The sequence below is a fragment of the Manis pentadactyla genome, chromosome 4 (genome assembly GCF_030020395.1).
Source record: "Manis pentadactyla isolate mManPen7 chromosome 4, mManPen7.hap1, whole genome shotgun sequence".
NCBI lineage: Eukaryota > Metazoa > Chordata > Mammalia > Pholidota > Manidae > Manis > Manis pentadactyla.
The window spans coordinates 157,546,620-157,567,758 of record NC_080022.1 but is presented as its reverse complement, the minus strand read 5'-3'; the positions used below and the strand labels follow the sequence as shown (position 1 = coordinate 157,567,758).

At 35.8% G+C, this 21,139-nt stretch overlaps 1 protein-coding gene across 2 annotated transcripts in view; it reads right to left on the bottom strand.

Moving 5' to 3' along the window:
• TRIM37 (tripartite motif containing 37) overlaps nt 1-21,139 on the bottom strand; it is a 160,559-nt gene that overhangs the window by 125,429 nt on the left and 13,991 nt on the right. For both annotated transcript variants that reach the window (XM_036879658.2, XM_036879657.2), the window contains exons 4-9: nt 13,309-13,425; nt 11,187-11,274; nt 8,546-8,668; nt 7,078-7,201; nt 6,213-6,280; nt 1,644-1,768 (exon numbers count right to left, since the gene is read on the bottom strand). In XM_036879658.2, coding sequence (XP_036735553.1) covers nt 1,644-1,768; nt 6,213-6,280; nt 7,078-7,201; nt 8,546-8,668; nt 11,187-11,274; nt 13,309-13,425 — 645 coding nt within the window. The remainder of the gene's footprint in view (nt 1-1,643; nt 1,769-6,212; nt 6,281-7,077; nt 7,202-8,545; nt 8,669-11,186; nt 11,275-13,308; nt 13,426-21,139) is intronic.

The following is a 21,139-nucleotide window of genomic DNA, read 5'->3' as shown; positions in this document are numbered from 1 at the left end:
TTCATAAAGATATCAGAGCCCTCAACATACTAAAAAAACTTGACAGTATTCCATAAGCCATCTCTAATGCTTAGATGAAGATTACACTCTGTCATACCAATATATTTATCTGAAGCAGTTTAACGTCTCACCTTGTGAATTAATTAAGGAGATTTGAAAAGAACAAACTGCAAATGCCTAGCTGGAACCAATGTTACAGACCAAACTGTGTCCCCCAAAATTCGTATGTTTAAGCCCTAACCCCAGGAGTGACCAGATTTGGAGACAGGACCTGTAGGGAGGTAATTAAGGTTAAATGAGGTCTAATGGGTGGGAACCTAACCCAATATGGCTGGCTCTGTGTCCTTAGAAGAGGAAAAGACAGAGACTGATCTCTGTGCATGCAGAGAAAAGGTCATACAAGGACACAGAGAGACGGCAGCTATCTGCAAGCCAGGAAGAGAGGCCTCACCAGAAATTGAATATTCTAGCACCCTGACCTTGGACTTCTTGTCTCCAGAACTGTGAGAGAATAAACTGTTGTATAAGCCACCCAGTCTGTTGTATTTTGTTATGGCAATCCAAGTAGACCAATCTCACCACAGAGACTTTATCTCAAAAGACCTGAGGGATGGGCCACATAGGTAATTTCCAAAGAATCCCAATGGAGTCTAATAACATATAGCCAGTGTTAAGAATCACTGTTGTAACACCACAGCGTAATCCTAAACATGCTTGGAAGAATATGCTGTTCAGAAGAATTCTAAAATGGCATGAGATAAAAACTAAAAAAAAGCACAGAATGCAACCATTTCCTCCCATTATCTTTTCCAATCTGGAGATAACACCATGTCGAAACCTTTTGAAAATATTTTGACAATTTATCCATTTTCTGGGTTTTGTTTTTGGCAACTACACGTAAAGAAGGAGTTATAAACACAGTATGATGAGATATAAGTAAACTCAAAAGATAAATGAAAGAACAAACATGCTACAACATGGATGGACCTTGAGGGCATTATGCTAAGTGAAATAAGACAGAAAGACAAACACCATATGATCTCACTTTTACGTGTTATCTAAAAAAAGGAGTCAAAAGGTACAAACTTTCAATTATAAAATTATAAATTTTATAAAATAAGTCATTGGAATGTACTGTATAGCATGATGACTATAGTTAATACTGCTTATTTGGACATTGCCAAGAAAACAGATCTTAAAAGTTCTCATCACGAGAAAAAATAAATGTTCTTTAACTATGTATAGTGACTTATTGTGATTATTATTTCAAAATATATACAAATACCAAATCATTACATTGTACACCTGAAACTAATGTTATATGTCAATTACATCTCAATTTAAAAAAAAGAATGAAAAGACAGTGATGAAACTGAATGGGATCAATTCTTTTTTTTTGTGGAAGATGAAGATTCAGGAAAGAAACAAATTCCTAATTCACTATCATCTCTTCATAGTCAAAAGTCTAAGCACACCACTTTTTTAAAATCAGATTTACATGTATAAACTGAAATTTTCCAGACCACAGCATTATAAACACCTTAAAAAAGACATAATTAAGAAAAACAACATTCTTTTGAAACAAGTATGTATATTTTCACATAAACGTCAAATGAAAATGACGTTAAAAAATTGTGTCATACCTGGTAAAGTCTGGTGGAACGGGAGTGGTAACAAAGGATGCCATGGGCTTTCGATGAACTTGCTGAAACATCATGAGGATCTCTGTGCTCTTAGATATCAACTCACTCTTACTACAAGATCGCAACTGTGTAAGAAAAAAAAAGTAATTGAATAAACAAAACTACTATTAACTGACATCTCAAAATCCTTAATAAAGAAGGAATTATTTTGGTTGCATACTGAAAAAAATTGAGATAGAAATAGACTGACTCTTTCAAAGGGGGTTTAAGAGTTAAGAATCTACATGGAATCTAGCTTTATTTTCATTCTAATGGTACAGTCTCCGAGAACCTGTACTTGATCTTAGTGCATTTTTTTCCTGCTTATATATTAGAATAAATTCAACTTTAAGCAACTACAAATATATTTTAGACTGGTACAGCAAATCCATTATGTATACTTATGAACAAATCCTTATATGCAAATAGCCTTCAAATAATGATTTCTTAAACTGCATTCCAGGGAACAGAGAAATGTTGAGATGGAACACACACAAAAAAATTCTTAATCTATACCGATTTAGAACACACTACTTTTAAGTTATGCCTAAGGTACAAAGTGAGAAATTAAACGTTAGTGAAATAAATATGGTAATTAGAAGACCAATTTTGTATGCATGACAACCATTATGTAGTCCTAATTCTGCCACATCCTAATTACATGACTCTGTGAGTCAGTTCACATGCAAACTAGAAATACTCAAATTATCCCAAGGAATCCAAAAATAACCAAAACAAGGGAACAAAAAAACAGATGGGGCAAATAGAAAACAAGTAGCAAGACGTTAGATTGAAACTTCACCTTATCCATAAGCACAATGAATGAGAATATCCTAAACATCCCAGTAAACAAAGACTGTCAGACTCAATTGTATATTGCCTACAAGACACATCTTAAATTTTAGAAACAAATACATTAAAAATAAAATGATAGAATAAGAAATATCATGGTAACACTAGTTAAAAGAAAGCTTAAAACAGATTTGAAAGCAAAGATTACTACAAGGGATAAAGAAGGTCATTTCACAGTGATAACAGGAAGAATTAATCAAGAGAACATTATAATCCTAGATATGTATGCACCTAATACATATGCTTCAAAATATGTGAAGAAAAAAACTGACAGAACTGCCAGAATAGACAAATCCACAATACCGCTAAAAATTTCAATAACCCTCTTTCAATACTTGATAAAACAAGTAGACAGAAATTTGCAAGGATATATTAGACTTGAACAATACCATCAACCAACTTGACTTCATGACATTACAGACTATCAGGAAAATCCCCAAATATTTAGAAACTAAATAACACAATCCTAAAGAACCCACAGATCAAAGAAGAAAACACAAGGGACGTAAGAAAGTATTCTGAACTGAAGTTGCAAATCAACAACCCCAGCTTCCATCTTAGATTTTAGAAAAAGAGCAAATGTAAACTCAAGCAAAAGAAAGAAATAATTAGATCAAAGCAAAATTTTAAGTCAATGAAACAGAAAACAGAAAAACATAGAAAAGCCAAAACCTAATTATTTGAAAAGTTATAGACAAAAATAGGTACCCTCTAGCCAGACTGATGAGGCCAAAAGGAAAGAAGACACAAATTCTCAGTATCAGAAAAGAGAGAGGTGACCACTGCATTCTACAAATCTTAAAATAGGGAATATTACAAACTTTATGCCCATAAATTTGGCAAATTCAAATTAAATGGAATTCCATGAAGACACAAACCACCAATGCTCACTCAAGAAGAAATAGATAATATGAACTGTCCAGTATCTATTAAAACAAAATTGAATTTGTATTTGAAAACCACTACACAAAGAAAACAAGGCCTAAATGGTGAATGCTATCAAACATCTAAGGAACAAATAAAAACAAATTCTATACAACTTCTTCCACAAAACTGAGGAGAGCGTACTTAAAGATTCATTCATTAAGGCCAACATAACAAAGACAGACAAATATACCTTGAGAAAAGAAAACTACCATCTAATATCCCTCACACTCAAAAATACAAAAAGCACAACTAATTTTTGAAAAAGACACACAGGCAAGTCAGTGAAGAGAGGCTGGTCTTCAACAAATGGTGCTGGTACAACTGGAGAGCCATACATGAAAAACAAACAAAAACAAAACTACCTTGGATCCATACCTCACATTAGGCAAAAAAAGAAGCCTCCAAATAGACATAGACCTAAATATAAAACCTGAAACTACAAAACTTTTGGAAGAAAACACTGAAGAAAATCTTTGTCATTTTAGGTAAATATTTATTAGCTATGACACCAAAAGAATAAACTGATGACTTTATACTTCATCTAAATTTTTAAATTATTCTATTCTAAAGGCAGTTTTAAGAAAATGAAAAAAAGCCAGACTTGACGCAAATCTTTGCATATATCTAAAAAAGAACTTATATCCAGCTTTTTATATAAGGAATTCCCAAAACTCAACAAGAAAAACAAGTCAATAAAATGATGGGCAAAAGATATGAAAAGACACCTCAACAAACAAGATATACAGATGGCAAATAAGTTCAGAAGAGGATGCTCAACATCATCAGTTATATGGCAAATGCAAATTAAAGTCATAATGAAATTCCATGACACTCCTATGAAAATACCTATCAATTCAAAAGATTGACTGTATCATGTGTTGCCAAGGATGTGGAAGAATGGGTATTATCATAGACTACTGATGGAAGGATAAATCACTTCAGAAAATAGTTGGCAATTATTAAAAAGTTAATCATAGACCTACCATTTGACCCAGCCATTCTTAGGTAGGGTCAAAAGAAAAGGAAATAAATTTCCATGTATAGATTTGTACATGAGTGTTCACTGTAGCTTTATTTGTAATAACCAAAAACAGAAAGTTATAATAACCAAAATGGCCATGAAGTGGTAAATGAAAAAACAAACTGTGGTGTTTATACACAGTGGAATGCTATTCAGCAGTTCAAATCACAAAGTAATTTTGCTGAGTGAAAGAAGTCAGACATAAAACAAATACACAATGTATGATTCCAATTATATAAAACTCAAGAAAACGCAAATTTATCTATAATGACAGAAAGGAGTTAGGGAGCTGCCTGGAGAGGAAAATATGGGTAGAACCAGGAGAGCTTACAAAGCAGCATAATGAAATTTGGGGGATAATGAATGTGTTCAGTATCTTGAGTATGGTGACAGTTTTACAGGTGTCCACATTCAGCAAAACTTACCAAATTATACACTTTAAATAACATGGAGTTTATTTTTTGTCAATTATTCCTCAATAAAGCTGTTAAAAAAAAAAAAAAGGACACAGATCCCCAGATCCCCATCCGTACTCCATCATTACTGATTTCAGTTTGTCCCATCACCCCAGCAGAAGGCTGCTAGTTTATTCTTTGGAGGGTATAAAATAAAGTTTCTGGACTGGGGAAACAACATGCATGGCTAAGAACAGGAGTACTGAAGAGAAAAATCAGAGTATTTAGATAAATACTTATATACTGAACTGACAACCAAGTTGTCAATCAAATGTAAAGAGTAAACAAAAATATTTTCAGACATGAAGTCTTGAAAAATTTATTCTAGTTACCCTTTCAGGAAAGCTACAGAAGGAAGTGTAATACCAAAACAAGTGAGTAAATCAGGAGAGTGGAAGTCATGGGAATCAGGAAACATAGGATTCAACCCAAGAAAGAAATGAAGGTAGTAATTCATAGGATGGTAGGTAACAACTCAGGAAATAGCTGTGTATCAGGCATAGAGAGGAATTCAGAATTCCAAAAAACAAATTCAAGACACATGAATATATCAAATATTTACGCAGCACTCTACATTTTATTTATTCATTTACTATGTACTTATCCCTACCTAAACCCCACCTTTGTTATAAACTCTGTGAGGACATTTTTTTGACATTTTTTCCACTGCTGTACTCCAAACATCTAAAACAGTGTTTGCTATCTATTTGGTACTTAATAAAAATTTCCTTACTAAATAAAAATTTCTTTTTTTTTTGTAAGAAGCACTAACTTTTCTGTAAGAAGCACTGAATGTAACTGGCAGTAACAGTCTATCTTGAAGCCACCACTTAACTCACAACATCAGAAGATTTTATTTAATTTCATTTATTTACTATTATTATTATTTTTTTTTTTAGGAGAGCAAGGCAGAGGCTTTTATTTAGAGAGAGAAAGCGAGAGGACAGAGTTCCTGGCTCAGGCCAGGAGGGTACAAGAGAGCCCCCAGAAGATTTTGATCATTGACAATTATACAGATTCCTATGGGCTACTCTCAGTAAAAAAATTCCATTTTTACAAAATAGGATAAATCTTATTAACTTTATCTAGACCCTAAACATGGTGGAGAAAACTTAAGAAGAATCAGCTGATTCCTATTTCATAAAAATCCCTACTATAGCACATAGATCCCCAGATCTTCTGATTTTATATGATCTCTCTCTCAAAAAAAAATTTCAAAGTATATGGACAAAAAAAGGAAAAGACTTTATTTCATTACATTTAATATTTCATCACCTGGTGCTCTACCTCCTGAAGTAAGGATTCCAACAGCTCTGTTTCTTGTGTTAGAGATGTCTTCTGACCTTTAAAAATAACAAAACACCAACATTCAGACTCATTATCAGTATAGGAATGAAATTAACTTTCTACTAAAATACTTTTCTAGAGCTTTAAGAAATTGAAACTAATATTGTAGTAGCTTGGACAAGAGGATTTCAGAAACCAACCCTAACTATAGTTTTAGACAAAATGCAATTTAGGTCTATTAAATTCATCTAAGAAATATAAAATGAGATTAATGCTATTCCTCCTTCTAAGGAATATAAAGATCTGGAAAGACAAATTTTTAACTCAACTCTTCTGAAATAATTTCTTCCAAAATTTTAATTGTGAGTTAAAGAGAGGAATGTCATAAGTAGGTCAAATGTTTATGTTAAACGATATAGTCTGTGACTATAAGAACCTGTAAAAAACAAAAATGCCCAAAGAGGAAAATAGTCTCAAGAAGCTGAAAACATACAGAGACAACGGAATTATTACAAAAATTGTTACTGTAGAAAAGGAGGAAACTGTTTTACGTTTCCCACACTCCCCCCAAAAAACAAAAAATGACAAGGTAGACATGCTTGACAAATCAGACCATTTTCTAAGTAAATCACAGTGTCTGAAGAGCTGGAAGCATATCCCATGAAGTTAGCATAAGTTACAGCAATTTGGTGTAATGTCATTTGACACAGAAGGACATTTAATAGATGGAAATTTTATTTTTGAAACCAATCTTCTCCTAGTCTATAACAACTCACCACACTAACTCTTCAAAGTCTGAACCTCAAGGAAGCTCTAAGCATCATGTATTCCAAGAGCACAGAAAAACACTCACCCATCAGTGTTATAAGCTTATTCTTCAGCTGTGTGTCTAACCGTGCAATCATCATCTCTACTGCATTCCTAATTTCCCGAACACGCTCATCTTTTGCATTTCTTACAGCTTCTACATTTCTTTCCTGTAAGATAAACAGGTAAAAAAATATTTAAGAATTTTTAAAACAGAAGCAAACAGACATTAATGTAAGCACTACAATTTTTCTTAAATTGATTTCCTCTTTAAAAATGATAAGCCAATACTTTTTAATTATTCATACAGCAAAGGAAACTCATTCCTTTAAAAGATTCCACACTGAACTGAATCAGTAAAAATTATTTGTAAAATAAATCATAATAAAGTACATGATATTTTAATAGTAAACAGAAAGATATGTAATTACACAAAATTGGTTTAGGTAACATAAATAAAATACTCAAAGCCCCAATCCTATCTCTGATAGGAAACCACTATTCAAAAACAAAAAAGCACAGTGAAGTCAGTTCACATCATACAAAGCCCTAAAGCAAATGAAAAAATTTAAAAACCATTTGTACTCTAGTTTACAAAGTTTTTAAAAATGTGTTTTTCAGAACTAAACACAGAGAGAAATAGAGATTGCAGAGATTGCAGAGTACATATAGATTTCATAATAGCATACCACCAAAAATAAAAAACAATCTTCCCTATATTTCCTATAAATACAAGCAGTGAGAATCTCAACCTAGAGCACCCTCCCTAATAACCAAATTATAAGATTACCAAGGGAAAGTAATAGGAAAAAACTTAAATGGCCAAATAGAAGCCATCAAACTTGTTTATATTCCAAAATTAGTTTGTAGGTAGCATACATGCAACTCAAAAACACTAGTTTCTGTGTATAATATATGATGACGTAGATTTTGACTCCTGAAGGGGTAAAATAAAGACATCTTACGTTAGGAATAGTTCACAAACCTCACTAATAACAACTGTTATTCTAGCAACATTAAACAAAATATATTCCAAAAGTATATTTAGTAATTAAATGTTTGAAGCTTATCACATTTCCCCATATTACGAATGGTAAATAGCTCACCAAAGTTATTTGACCCATGAAGTATCTGAATAGTAGTGTTAAGTATTATTCTTTCATTTCTGTGGTGTAATTACGGACATCAGAAATAGCTCATTCCCCGGTAGGAGAAACTCTCCCAAAAGATGGGGGTCCAAAGAATGAATGGCTTGATGACTTTGTAAAAGTCAATACTGACTTTGTAACAAACAGGTTTATTTAACTGATTTATTAATTCTCTATTTCTGCATAAGAGGAGACAATATTTTGGCTCCACTGTGGAATAGGCCAGAGGTCTGGATGTACATTCCTCAGCTAGTTTGAAGTTAGTGAGACTAACTATAAATATATCTTATCAAATTTCCAAATCCTGATTTGAACATCTTAGACTATAATAGGGATAATGACCTTCTAGTAATTTAACTGTCTTACCACTTCTTGAACTAAGCTGATCAGTTCCATGAGACGCCGACGAAGTTTGGCGACCTCTTCATTCACTTTAGTAACATGCTGCTCATAAATTTCTGCCAAAGGTTTAAAGGTATGTCCACCATGCTATTTAAATTAATAAGAATAGTTTTAGAAAATTTTCATTTATCTCATCTACATTTACATTCCTTCATTAAGACTTCATGGACACTGGTAAATGGGTTAATATTTTCAAATGAATTTTATCTTTCTGGCTGCTGTTCTTTTGTTAAAATAGGCCAGAGCTTCAGTGAAATAAGTCAGGCAGAGAAAGACAAATACCAAATGATTTCCCTCATTTGTGGAGTATAACAATGAAGCAAAACTGAAGGAGCAAAATAGCAGACTCACAGACTCTAAGAAGGGACTGGAGGTTACCAAAGCAGAGGGGTGAGGGAGGGAGGGTGGGGAGGTAGGGAGAAGGGGATTGAGGGGGTATCATGATTAGTGCACATGGTGTGTGTGGGGTCATGGGGAAGATAGTATAGCGAAGAGAAGACAAGTAGGGACTCTGTGGCATCTTACTACACTGATGGACAGTGACTGCAAAGGGGTGGGGGGAGACTTGATAATAAGGGTGAGTGTGGAGACCACATTGTTTTTCTTGTGAAACCTTCATAAGAGTGTATATCAATGATACCTTAATAAAAAAAAAAAAAAATAGGCCAGAGCTTGCTTAAAACCATTTGGTCCATGTAGGAAATTCAAGATTGTAGATAAAGGACTTTACCAAAATGTTTACTTATCTAGAAATCTTTACTCATTAGAAAACCAAAATCATTGAACATAGCCCAAACATCTGACACAACCATATCTACCAATCTTCTCTTTCTCAGCACTAGCCTTCTTCCTCCATGTCCTCAAATTTCTTCTCACCAGACCTTTGCAAAATTAACTTCTTCTTATTCAAAATTAATTTTCCTTCATCCTCCCTCCCCAAACTCGTACCTCTTAACTCGTACTCATCCTTTGGATCTTGCCTGAGGTTTACAAAGTCACGTTCCATATTCACTCTTATCGGCACTGTACACTTATTTATTTTTTTTTAAGGTATCATTGATATACACTCTTATGAAGGTTTCACAAGAAAAACAATGTGGTCACTACATTCGCCCTTATCATCAAGTCTCCCCCCACCCCTTTGCAGTCACTGCCCATCAGTGGAGTAAGAGGCCACAGAGTCCCTATTTGTCTTCTCTGAGCTACTTCCCTGTGACGCCATACACGGTCTTCCCCGTGACCCCATACACACCATGTGCACCAATCATGATACCCCACAATTTCCTTCTCCCTCCCTCCCCACCCGCTTATTTTTAATGCCTACCACAACAATAACTAGAACTAATTATTTGGTATATGTCTTGTTCTTCATTGAACCCCTCATGTCTAGGACAACTGAATAAATTATTAAGACATTTGAGGAAAAAGACCCATGCTATACTACCCAAAAAGCAATGAAATCATTTCTCATTCCACAACAAGTTACTGTGGAGATAGAAAGACCATACAAATTCAAACAAATAATATTTTGAAGCTAACCTAAAACGAATTTTCTATCCAATTTTAGTATTGTAATTTATAACTATTTTTATTGGCAAATAGAATTTAAATTTCTATTATAAGAAACGTTCTACAACAGATAATTCTTATTAGAATTGTCTTATTCAACCAAAACAACAAGCCATGATCTCTAAGATAAAAAAGATATGGATTTTTGCATGTCCACTTAAGTATGGAAAAGAAAATTTCCATTGCTTTTGCAAAACCTGTGTATTTAGGTACTAAACTATGGGAACTTTATTTTTTCTAGTCAGTACATTAATATTCAAATTCAAACAGAAAGCTCTCTAAATTGAGCTGTATTCAACCAACTTGCCTGCCATTCTCCCCCTAAAATATGATGACTGATATTCAAAGAATGAAAATTCTCATTGCTATCAAGCATCAACAGATGTCTACCCATTTCTGCTCCCACTATGACTAACAATCCCCACCAAGAACCAATTGTTTATTCTCAAAACTATTTATGCAAATTGAGTTTATTACGAAGCACATAATATAAATATTAAACAACAGTTGAATATAAATAAAAAGCTGTTTTAAAGAGAACTAACTTGAATATTTAGACCTCATAAAGGTAGGTTATCCTAAAAACTACTTTTGAGTTAGATTGGAATGAATGAATGAATGAATAAATAAATAAATAAATAAATCTACACATTAGCATTCATATTGTTTCACAAATGTCTAAAGTTGCTGTTCCACTTTAAAGAAACCAAAATTGGAAATTGTGACCAGAACATTTGAGAAACTGATCTTTACTCAAAGAAAACACCTGGATTCTGCAATAATAAATCTGCAAATGAATATACATTTTACACATTTCAGTTAAAATATTTATGTAAGGGTATACCTCCCACATCAAAATCTCCTACAAAAGTTTTTCTGGAATAACTGAAAATATGATACCATCTGCTATAATGCAAATATATTCAACTTTCATTCTATAAACAGAGTAAAACAGTGTTATTTTCTATTTAAATCAAATATTTCAGTGCTTTTTAGTCTCTAATTCAAAATAATATGCTAAATGTGTTCTGCTCACCATTCCTCCCCAAAGTGCACACTGATGGCAGATACACTTCTTACAAGTCCAGCAAAATACACTAAGTTTTTCATGGTGATTTTCACATCTATACATTATGGAAAGAAAATACAGTTACAAATTAAATAAATTAAAATCGGAACATAATTACCTCAACAGATCCTAAGTTTGGGCAAAGTTTGGTCAATTTTGAACAAATATATCTCAGGAAACACAATATAAAATGTATTCCATGGGTTCTGTAAATTAAGCTAGAGAATTACATGCAGACATAATTTTTTTAAATATTATTTCCATTAATCTATAAGGACTTTACAATCACATGAAAATGCAGATTGGTTTCTAAGTATACATACATAAATATAACACCATTTTCTAATATCACTGAAGATGATATTCTGTCCTACTACTATGTTTCAGGCAAATCAGACTCTTAATCTATACCAACATGAGCATGTACAAATGCACAAATATTTTTCCTACATGAAGCTAATGCTTAAAATAATCAAGACACATGTGATTAATCACAGAATATCAAATCTTCATGAAAATAACTCAATTTTAAAAAGTAATTTTCTCTTAAATGGATATCTACATGTAAAACGAATGAAGCTGGATCTGGTTATGAACTGAATTGTATCCCCACCCCTCAATTACTATGTTAAAGCTCTAATGTAACTACTTGCAGATAGGGCCTTTAAGGAGGTAATGATGCTTAAATGGGGTCATAACGATGGAGCCCTAACCCAACAGGATTGGAGTCCTTACAAGAAAAGAAAGACCTTGTCTCCTTGCAAGTAGAGTAAAACAATCTACCTTCTCTTGCAGATCCTATTCATAAGGTTAAAAAAATTAAGATTGCCTTTTCCTTTTGAAATATTTAGATTCAATAATCTTGTAATTTTGAGTTTAGCACTCGTGAAAATAAATGAAATCTGACTTCATGTTTTTTAATGTTCACTCTTATTTCACAAATGGTTAAGGAATTATACATATAAACAAGGAACCTAAGGGGTCTGCAGTCTCTGCCCACACACTTGGGTATATTCTGAGTACACAGTTTATTCACATTTTGCTTCCTAATCTTTGTTCTACAGGGCCAGATTTCTTATCCTTACCACAAAATTATTCATATGTAAAGCACATCTTGCTAATGCCCTATTTTTTGTTGCTTTTGTTCAGGACAAGAATTATCAGTATGAGAATGCACATCTTTTATGCAACCAACTTAATAAAGAAGTTAAAAGAAAAGAAAGTTAAAGGGTCTTCCAAATAATGATACCTATACCATGCCAGAAGAAAAATACCTAAGTGTCCCCCTACGAAACTAAAGGAAACTTTCAACAGTGTCATTAAAATAAGATATGGCAAACTCTATGAAATACATGAAGAAGGAAATTGAGGACAAAGAAATAACAAGTGTTGGTGAGGATGTGGATAAAGGGAACCCTTATACACAGCTGGGGGGATTGCAAATTGGTGCAGCCACTATGGAAAGCGGTATGGAAGGTCTCTCAAAAAACTACAAATAGAAACACCATATGACCCAGCAATTTCTTCTGGGAATTTACCCAAAGAAAACAAAATCAATAATCCAAAAAAGATATACGCACTTCTATGTTTATCACAACATTATTTACAATAGCAAAAATATGAAAACAACCTAAATGTCCATGGATAGATGAATGGATAAAAGATGAGGTATACATATATAATGGAATATTACTCAGCCATTAAAAGAGTGAAACCTTGCCATTTGTAACAAACAGATGGACCTAAAGGGTATTATGCTCAGTGAAACAAGTCATACAGAGAAAAACAAACACCATTTCACTGATACATGGATTCTAAAAAAAACAAACAAATGAATAAACAAAACTAAAACAGACTCATAAACACAGGGAACAGAGTGGTGGTGGCCGTAGGGGTGGGAGGGTGGGTAAAATAGGTGAAGGAGTTAAAAATTAGTGAGAATACTTGATATTTTGATCTGGATGATGGTTACATGACTGTATACCCATGTCAAAATCATCAAGCTGTACACTAAGATTTGTGCATTTCATTGTATGTACCTCAATATAAAAGAAAAAGAAAAAAAGAAAGCAAGAAATTGAGGGCGTACTTGTCCTTTTCATTTTCCTCATGTTTGGTGAGACTGCAGAGTTGAAGAGTATCAAGCTGTTGTGTTACTTCCTCTGCCCAACGACAGTTTACTAGTTCTCGTAGCTGGAGTGGAGCACTAGAAAAGAAATATATACATATATTCTAATTCAGGAATTTGAGATTATTTTCTAAAATAAACACATTTCAAAGGTAAATGTGTAGTGATGAATGTATTAACTCGATGGGGGAATCCTTTAACAATGTACATGTATATCAAATCATCACGTTGTACACTTTAAATATCTTACAATTTTGTCAATTATACCCCAATAATGCTGGAGCGAAAAAAAGAAATGATCAATCAAGGAAAAAATAAACACATCACTCACAATAGAGCTCACAATCATATTCATACCATATTGCTATTAAAAGAATAGCAGAGGCGGAGCCAACATGGCGGCGTGAGTAGGACAGTGGGAATCTCCTCCCAAAAACATATATACTTTTGAAAATACAACAAACACAACTAGCCCTAAAAGAGAGACCAGAAGACGCAGGACAGTGACCAGACTGCAGCTACACCAGCGAGAACCCAGCGACTGGTGAAAGGGGTAAGATACAAGCCCCGGCCCTGCGGGACCCGAGCGCCCCTCCCCCCAGCTCCCGGCGGGAGAACAATAGGCAGAGCGGGAGGGAGACGGAGCCCAGGACTGCCGAACACCCAGTCCCAGCCATCCGGGCCAGAGCGCAGACACAGTATATGCCCAGGGGGCCCTGGATACTGGGAGAACAGGGGGTAAGACCTCAGAGCGGGTGCTGAAGCTGATGCCCCTGTGACAAAGAAAAGCGGGGGCTTTTTGAAAGTCTTAAAGGGACAGGGACTTAACAGCTTGACGGAAACAACCCAGGTCACAGTACAGCAGCTGGAAATTACAGGGAAAACCGGGTGCACTAACCCCCTGGGCAACAGCTCTGAGACCCCTCACGGAGGCAAACAGTCAAGCAGCCCCCCCATCCATCACCCCACCGGGCGCTGCGAAAGCAGAGAAGCAGCCTGAGACAAATTCCGCCCACAGAAAGGGAAATTTCTCCCTTCCAGCCAGGCAAGACACAAAGACCCACTCTACACGCAATTACCCAACACAAGCCACTGGGGGTCGCAGTTGCCCCAGTAAAGAAAGGCCAGTAGTAAGTGAAAATTTTGGCCCTCCCAGCTGACAGTCAATAGCACCTGTCAACATGAAAAGGCAAAAAAATATGATTCAGACAAGACTAACCCAGACAGCTTCGGCATCTGCTACATCTTCCCCTGAGAAGGAATCTGGGGAGATAGATTTAGCCAGTCTACCTGAAAAAGAATTCAAAACAAAAGTCATAACCATGCTGATGGACTTGCAGAGAAATATGCAAGAACTAAGGAAGGAGAATTCAGAAATAAAACAAGCTCTGGAAGGACTTCAAAACAGAATGGACGAGATGCAAGAGACCATTAATGGACTAGAAAACAGAGAACAGGAACGCAGAGAAGCTGATGCAGAGAGAGATAAAAGGATCTCCAGGAATGAAAGAATTTTAAGAGAGCTGAGTGATCAATATAAAAGAAATAATATAAGAATCATAGGCATTCCAGAAGAAGTAGAGAGAGAAAAGGGGATAGAAAATGTCTTTGAAGAAATAATTGCTGAAAATTTCCCCAAACTAGGGGAAGAAATGGCCTCTCAGACCACAGAGGTACACAGAACTCCCATGACAAGGGATCCAAGGAGGGCAACACCAAGACACATAATAATTAAAATGGCAAAGATCAAAGACAAGGACAAAGTATTACAAGCAGCCAGAGAGAAAAAAAATGTTACCTACAAAGGAAAACCCATCAGGCTATCATCAGACTTCTCAACAGAAACCCTACAGGCCAGAAGAGAATGGCATGATATACTTAATGCAATGAAACAGAAGGGCCTCGAACCAAGACTACTGTATCCAGCACGAATATCATTTAAATACGAAGGAGGGATTAAACAATTCCCAGACAAGCAAAAGTTGAGGGAATTTGCCTCCCACAAACCACCTCTACAGGGCATCCTACAGGGACTGCTCTAGATGGGAGCACTCCTAAAAAGAGCACACAACAAAACACCCAACATATGAAGAAGGGAGGAGGAGGAATAAGAAGGGAGAGAAATAAAGAATCATCAGATTGTGTTTATAATAGCTCAATAAGCGAGTTAAGTTAGACAGTAAGACAGTAAAGAAGCTAACCCTAAACCTTTGGTAACCACAAACTTAAAGCCTGCAATGGCAATAAATTCATACCTTTCAATAATCACCCTAAATGTAAATGGACTGAATGCACCAATCAAAAGACACAGAGTAATAGAATGGATAAAAAAGCAAGATCCATCCATATGCTGCTTACAAGAGACTCACCTCAAACCCAAAGACGTGCACAGACTTAAAGTCAAGGGATGGAAAAAGATATTTCAAGCAAACAACAGAGAGAAGAAAGCAGGTGTTGCAATTCTGGTATCAGACAAAACAGACTTCAAAATAAAGAAAGTAACAAAAGACAAAGAAGGACATTACATAATGATAAAGGGCTCAGTCCATCAAGAGGATATAACCATTATAAATATATATGCACCCAATACAGGAGCACCAACATACCTGAAACAAATATTAACAGAACTAAAGGAGGAAATAGAATGCAACGCATTCATTCTAGGAGACTTCAACACACCACTCACTCCAAAGGACAGATCCACCAGACAGAAAATAAGTAAGGACACAGAGGCACTGAACAACACACTAGAACAGATGGACCTAATAGACATCTACAGAACTCTACATCCAAAAGCAACAGGATACACGTTCTTCTCAAGTACACATGGAACATTCTCCAGAATAGACCACATACTAGGACACAAAAAGAGCCTCAGTAAATTCCAAAAGATTGAAATCCTACCAACCAACTTTTCAGACCACAAAGGCATTAAACTAGAAATAAACTGTTCAAAGAAAGCAAAAAGGCTCACAAACACATGGAGGCTAAACAACACGCTCCTAAATAATCAATGGATCAATGACCAAATCAAAATGGAGATCCAGCAATATATGGAAACAAATGACAACAACAACACTAAGCCCCAACTTCTGTGGGACGCAGCAAAAGCAGTCTTAAGAGGAAAGTATATAGCACTCCAAGCATATTTAAAAAAGGAAGAGCAATCCCAAATGAACGGTCTAATGTCACAACTATCAAAATTGGAAAAAGAAGAACAAATGAGGCCTAAGGTCAGCAGAAGGAGGGACATAATAAAGATCAGAGAAGAAATAAATAAAATTGAGAAGAATAAAACAATAGCAAAAATCAATGAAACCAAGAGCTGGTTCTTCGAGAAAATAAACAAAATAGATAAGCCTCTAGCCAGACTTATTAAGAGGAAAAGAGAGTCAACACAAATCAACAGTATCAGAAATGAGAAAGGAAAAATCACAACAGATCCCGCAGAAATACAAAGAATTCTTAGAGACTACTATGAAAACCTATATGCTAACAAGCTGGGAAACCTAGGAGAAATGGACAACTTCCTAGAAAAATACAACCTTCCAAGACTGACCCAAAAAGAAACAGAAAATCTAAACAGACCAATTACCAGCAACGAAATTGAAGCGGTAATCAAAAAACTACCAAAGAACAAAACCCCCAGGCCAGATGGATTTACCTCGGAATTTTATCAGACAGACAGGGAAGACATAATACCCATTCTCCTTAAAGTTTTCCAAGAAATAGAAGAGGAGGGGATACTCCCAAACTCATTCTATGAAGCTAACATCACCCTAATACCAAAACCAGGCAAAGACACCACCAAAAAAGAAAACTATAGACCAATATCCCTGATGAACGTAGACGCAAAAATACTCAACAAAATTTTAGCAAACCGAATTCAAAAATACATCAAAACCATCGTACACCATGACCAAGTGGGATTCATCCCAGGGATGCAAGGATGGCACAACATTCGAAAGTCCATCAATATCATCCACCACATCAACAAAAAGAAAGACAAAAACATCTCCATAGATGCTGAAAAAGCATTTGACAAAGTTCAACATCCATTCATGATAAAAACTCTCAGCAAAATGGGAATAGAGGGCAAGTACCTCAACATAATAAAGGCCATCTATGAAAAACCCACAGCCAACATTATATTGAATAGCGAGAAGCTGAAAGCATTTCCGCTGAGATCGGGAACTAGACAGGGATGCCCACTCTCCCCACTGTTATTTAACATTGTACTAGAGGTCCTAGCCACGGCAATCAGACAAAACAAAAAAATACAAGGAATCCAGATTGGCAAAGAAGAAGTCAAACTGTCACTATTTGCAGATGACATGATACTGTACATAAAAAACCCTAAAGACTCCACCCCAGAACTACTAGAACTGATATCAGAATACAGCAAAGTTGCAGGATACAAAATCAACACACAGAAATCTGTGGCTTTCCTATATACCAACAATGAACCAACAGAAAGAGAAATCAGGAAAACAACTCCATTCACAATTGCATCAAAAAAAATAAAATACCTAGGAATAAACCTAACCAAAGAAGTGAAAGACTTATATTCTGAAAACTACAAGTCACTCTTAAAAGAAATTAAAGGGGACACTAACAGATGGAAACGCATCCCATGCTCATGGCTAGGAAGAATTAATATCGTCAAAATGGCCATCCTGCCCAAAGCAATATACAGATTTGATGCAATCCCTATGAAACTACCAGCAACATTCTTCAATGAACTGGATCAAATAATTCAAAAATTCATATGGAACCACCAAAGACCCCGAATAGCCAAAGCAATCCTGAGAAAGAAGAATAAAGTAGGGGGGATCTCACTCCCCAACTTCAAGCTCTATTATAAAGCCATAGTAATCAAGACAATTTGGTACTGGCACAAGAACAGAGCCACAGACCAATGGAACAGACTAGAGAATCCAGACATTAACTCAGACATATATGGTCAATTAATATTTGATAAAGGAGCCATGGACATACAATGGCGAAATGACAGTCTCTTCAACAGATGGTGCTGGCAAAACTGGACAGCTACATGTAGGAGAATGAAACTGGACCATCGTCTAACCCCATATACAAAAGTAAACTCAAAATGGATCAAAGACCTGAATGTAAGTCATGAAACCATTAAACTCTTGGAAGAAAACATAGGCACAAACCTCTTAGACATAAACATGAGTGACCTCTTCTTGAACATATCTCCCCGGGCAAGGAAAACAACAGCAAAAATGAACAAGTGGGACTATATTAAGCTGAAAAGCTTCTGTACAGCAAAAGACACCATCAATAGAACAAAAAGAAACCCTACAGTATGGGAGAATATCTTTGAAAATGACACATCCGATAAAGGCTTGACGTCCAGAATATATAAAGAGCTCACACGCCTCAACAAACAAAAAACAAATAACCCAATTAAAAAATGGGCAAAGGAACTGAACAGACGGTTCTCCAAAAAAGAAATACAGATGGCCAACAGACACATGAAAAGATGCTCCACATCGCTAATTATCAGAGAAATGCAAATTAAAACTACAATGAGGTATCACCTCACACCAGTAAGGATGGCTGCCATCCAAAAGACAAACAACAACAAATGTTGGCGAGGCTGTGGAGAAAGGGGAACCCTCCTACACTGCTGGTGGGAATGTAAGTTAGTTCAACCATTGTGGAAAGCAGTATGGAGGTACATCAAAATGCTCAAAACAGACTTACCATTTGACCCAGGAATTCCACTCCTAGGAATTTACCCTAAGAATGCAGCAATCAAGTATGAGAAAGATCAGTGCACCCCTATGTTTATTGCAGCACTATTTACAATAGCCAAGAATTGGAAGCAACCTAAATGTCCATCGATAGATGAATGGATAAAGAAGATGTGGTACATATACACAATGGAATACTACTCAGCCATAAGAAAAGGGCAAATCCAACCATTTGCAGCAACATGGATGGAGCTGGAGGGTATTTTGCTCAGTGAAACAAGCCAAGCAGAGAAAGAGAAATACCAAATGATTTCACTCATCTGTGGAATATAAGAACAAAGGAAAAACTGAAGGAACAAAACAGCAGCAGAATCACAGAACTCAAGAATGGACTAACAGGTACCAAAGGGAAAGGGACTGGGGAGGATGGGTGGGTAGGGAGGGATAAGGGGGGGAGAAGTAGGGGGGTATTAAGATTAGCATCCATAGCGGGGTGGGAGAAAGGGGAGGGCTGTACAACACAGAGAAGACAAGTAGTGATTCTACAACAGGTTGCTACGCTGATGGACAGTGACTGTAAAGGAGTATATAGGGGGGACCTGGTATAGGGGAGAGCCTAGTAAACAAAGTATTCGTAAGTATTCGTCATGTAAGTGTAGATTAATGATTAAAAAAAAAAAATGCAGTTCCTATGTGGTGACCTCTAATGAGTTCTACACAATGATATAAAGGACATATAAAAGTGTAGGCAAAGGGTCTGTTTGTGTTTATACAGAGGATCAAAGCCTAATTTGGCTACCCCGAAAATGAACTAAGAAACGATATGAAAGAGAACTTCCAACATCAGCACTCTCGGGAAGACTCATGCCAGAAGATGATCATCAAAAAACCCCAACAAAGATCCACGCACTGCTACAGCTGTAGATGCACTCATCCCACCAGCTCCTGGACTTGCCATGGGAATGAAGGAGATATCTAAGCTGGCCTGTGCATACAGTAAAACAACAAATTTGACTGGATCTATACTGTTGGAACTCAACCAAGAATTAGGAGAAGTGCAAATTGTAGCGCTCCAAAATCTTACAACTACAGACTATTTACTGTTAAAAGAACATATGGGATGTGAACAGTGCCCAGGAATGGGTTGTTTTAATTTGTCTGATTTTTCTCAAACTATTCAAATTCAGTTAGATAATAACCATCATATCATTGATAAGTTTTCACAAATGCCTAAGGTGCCTAACTGGTTTTCTTGGTTTCACTGGAGATGGCTGGTAATTACAGGTATGCTTTGGTTATGTAACTATACTCCTATTATGTTAATGTGTGTGCGCAATTTAAGTAGTAGCTTAAAATATATACATGCTGAAGTTACTCTACAAGAAGATATGTCAAAGAAATAATCAATCTTCCCATGTTTTCTCCCGCCTGCTACTTCTATAGCTTTTCTTCTTCCTTCCTAATTACAACAAATTCTTAAATAGAATTCGTGCCTCATATCAAATTTACCGAGTATCATAACTCCTCCAAGTGGTAAAGATACCTCAAGACAAATGCTGGGCATAGAAGCCACAGGGCATAAATATGCAAAGAAATAAAAAGCTAACCATTTCAAACAATAAGGCTTCTCTCTCACTTACCAACTTAACATTTCCCTGTATGGCCCCGGAAGATGACTGGTTAGCCAGAGACGGGTAAGATTCCTCAAGGGAGGAACAACCTAAGACAGGCACAGTCGCAGGGGGGTCATCAGGTGAGAAATTGGGGATCAACAGAGGTGAGGCTTAGAACCTCACCCCCCCTGTTCTGAGAGAAATCTTCTGCATATGTGGATGTTTTATTGCCCTTGTCTAGCTTGGATTAACACATAGTCTACAGGCACACACCTGATCATCTACATTTGCTCTCTTACAACACTAAACTATGTTTTCTACCTTTATGTTGTATCTACCTACCACTTCAGCATCTTATTAAAAATAATAAAGAGAGAAATGTGGTATCCACATATAAATCAAGTATAAAAATCAAATGTGTATTCATATTTGAACTGACTGTTTATAGTTCATAATGCA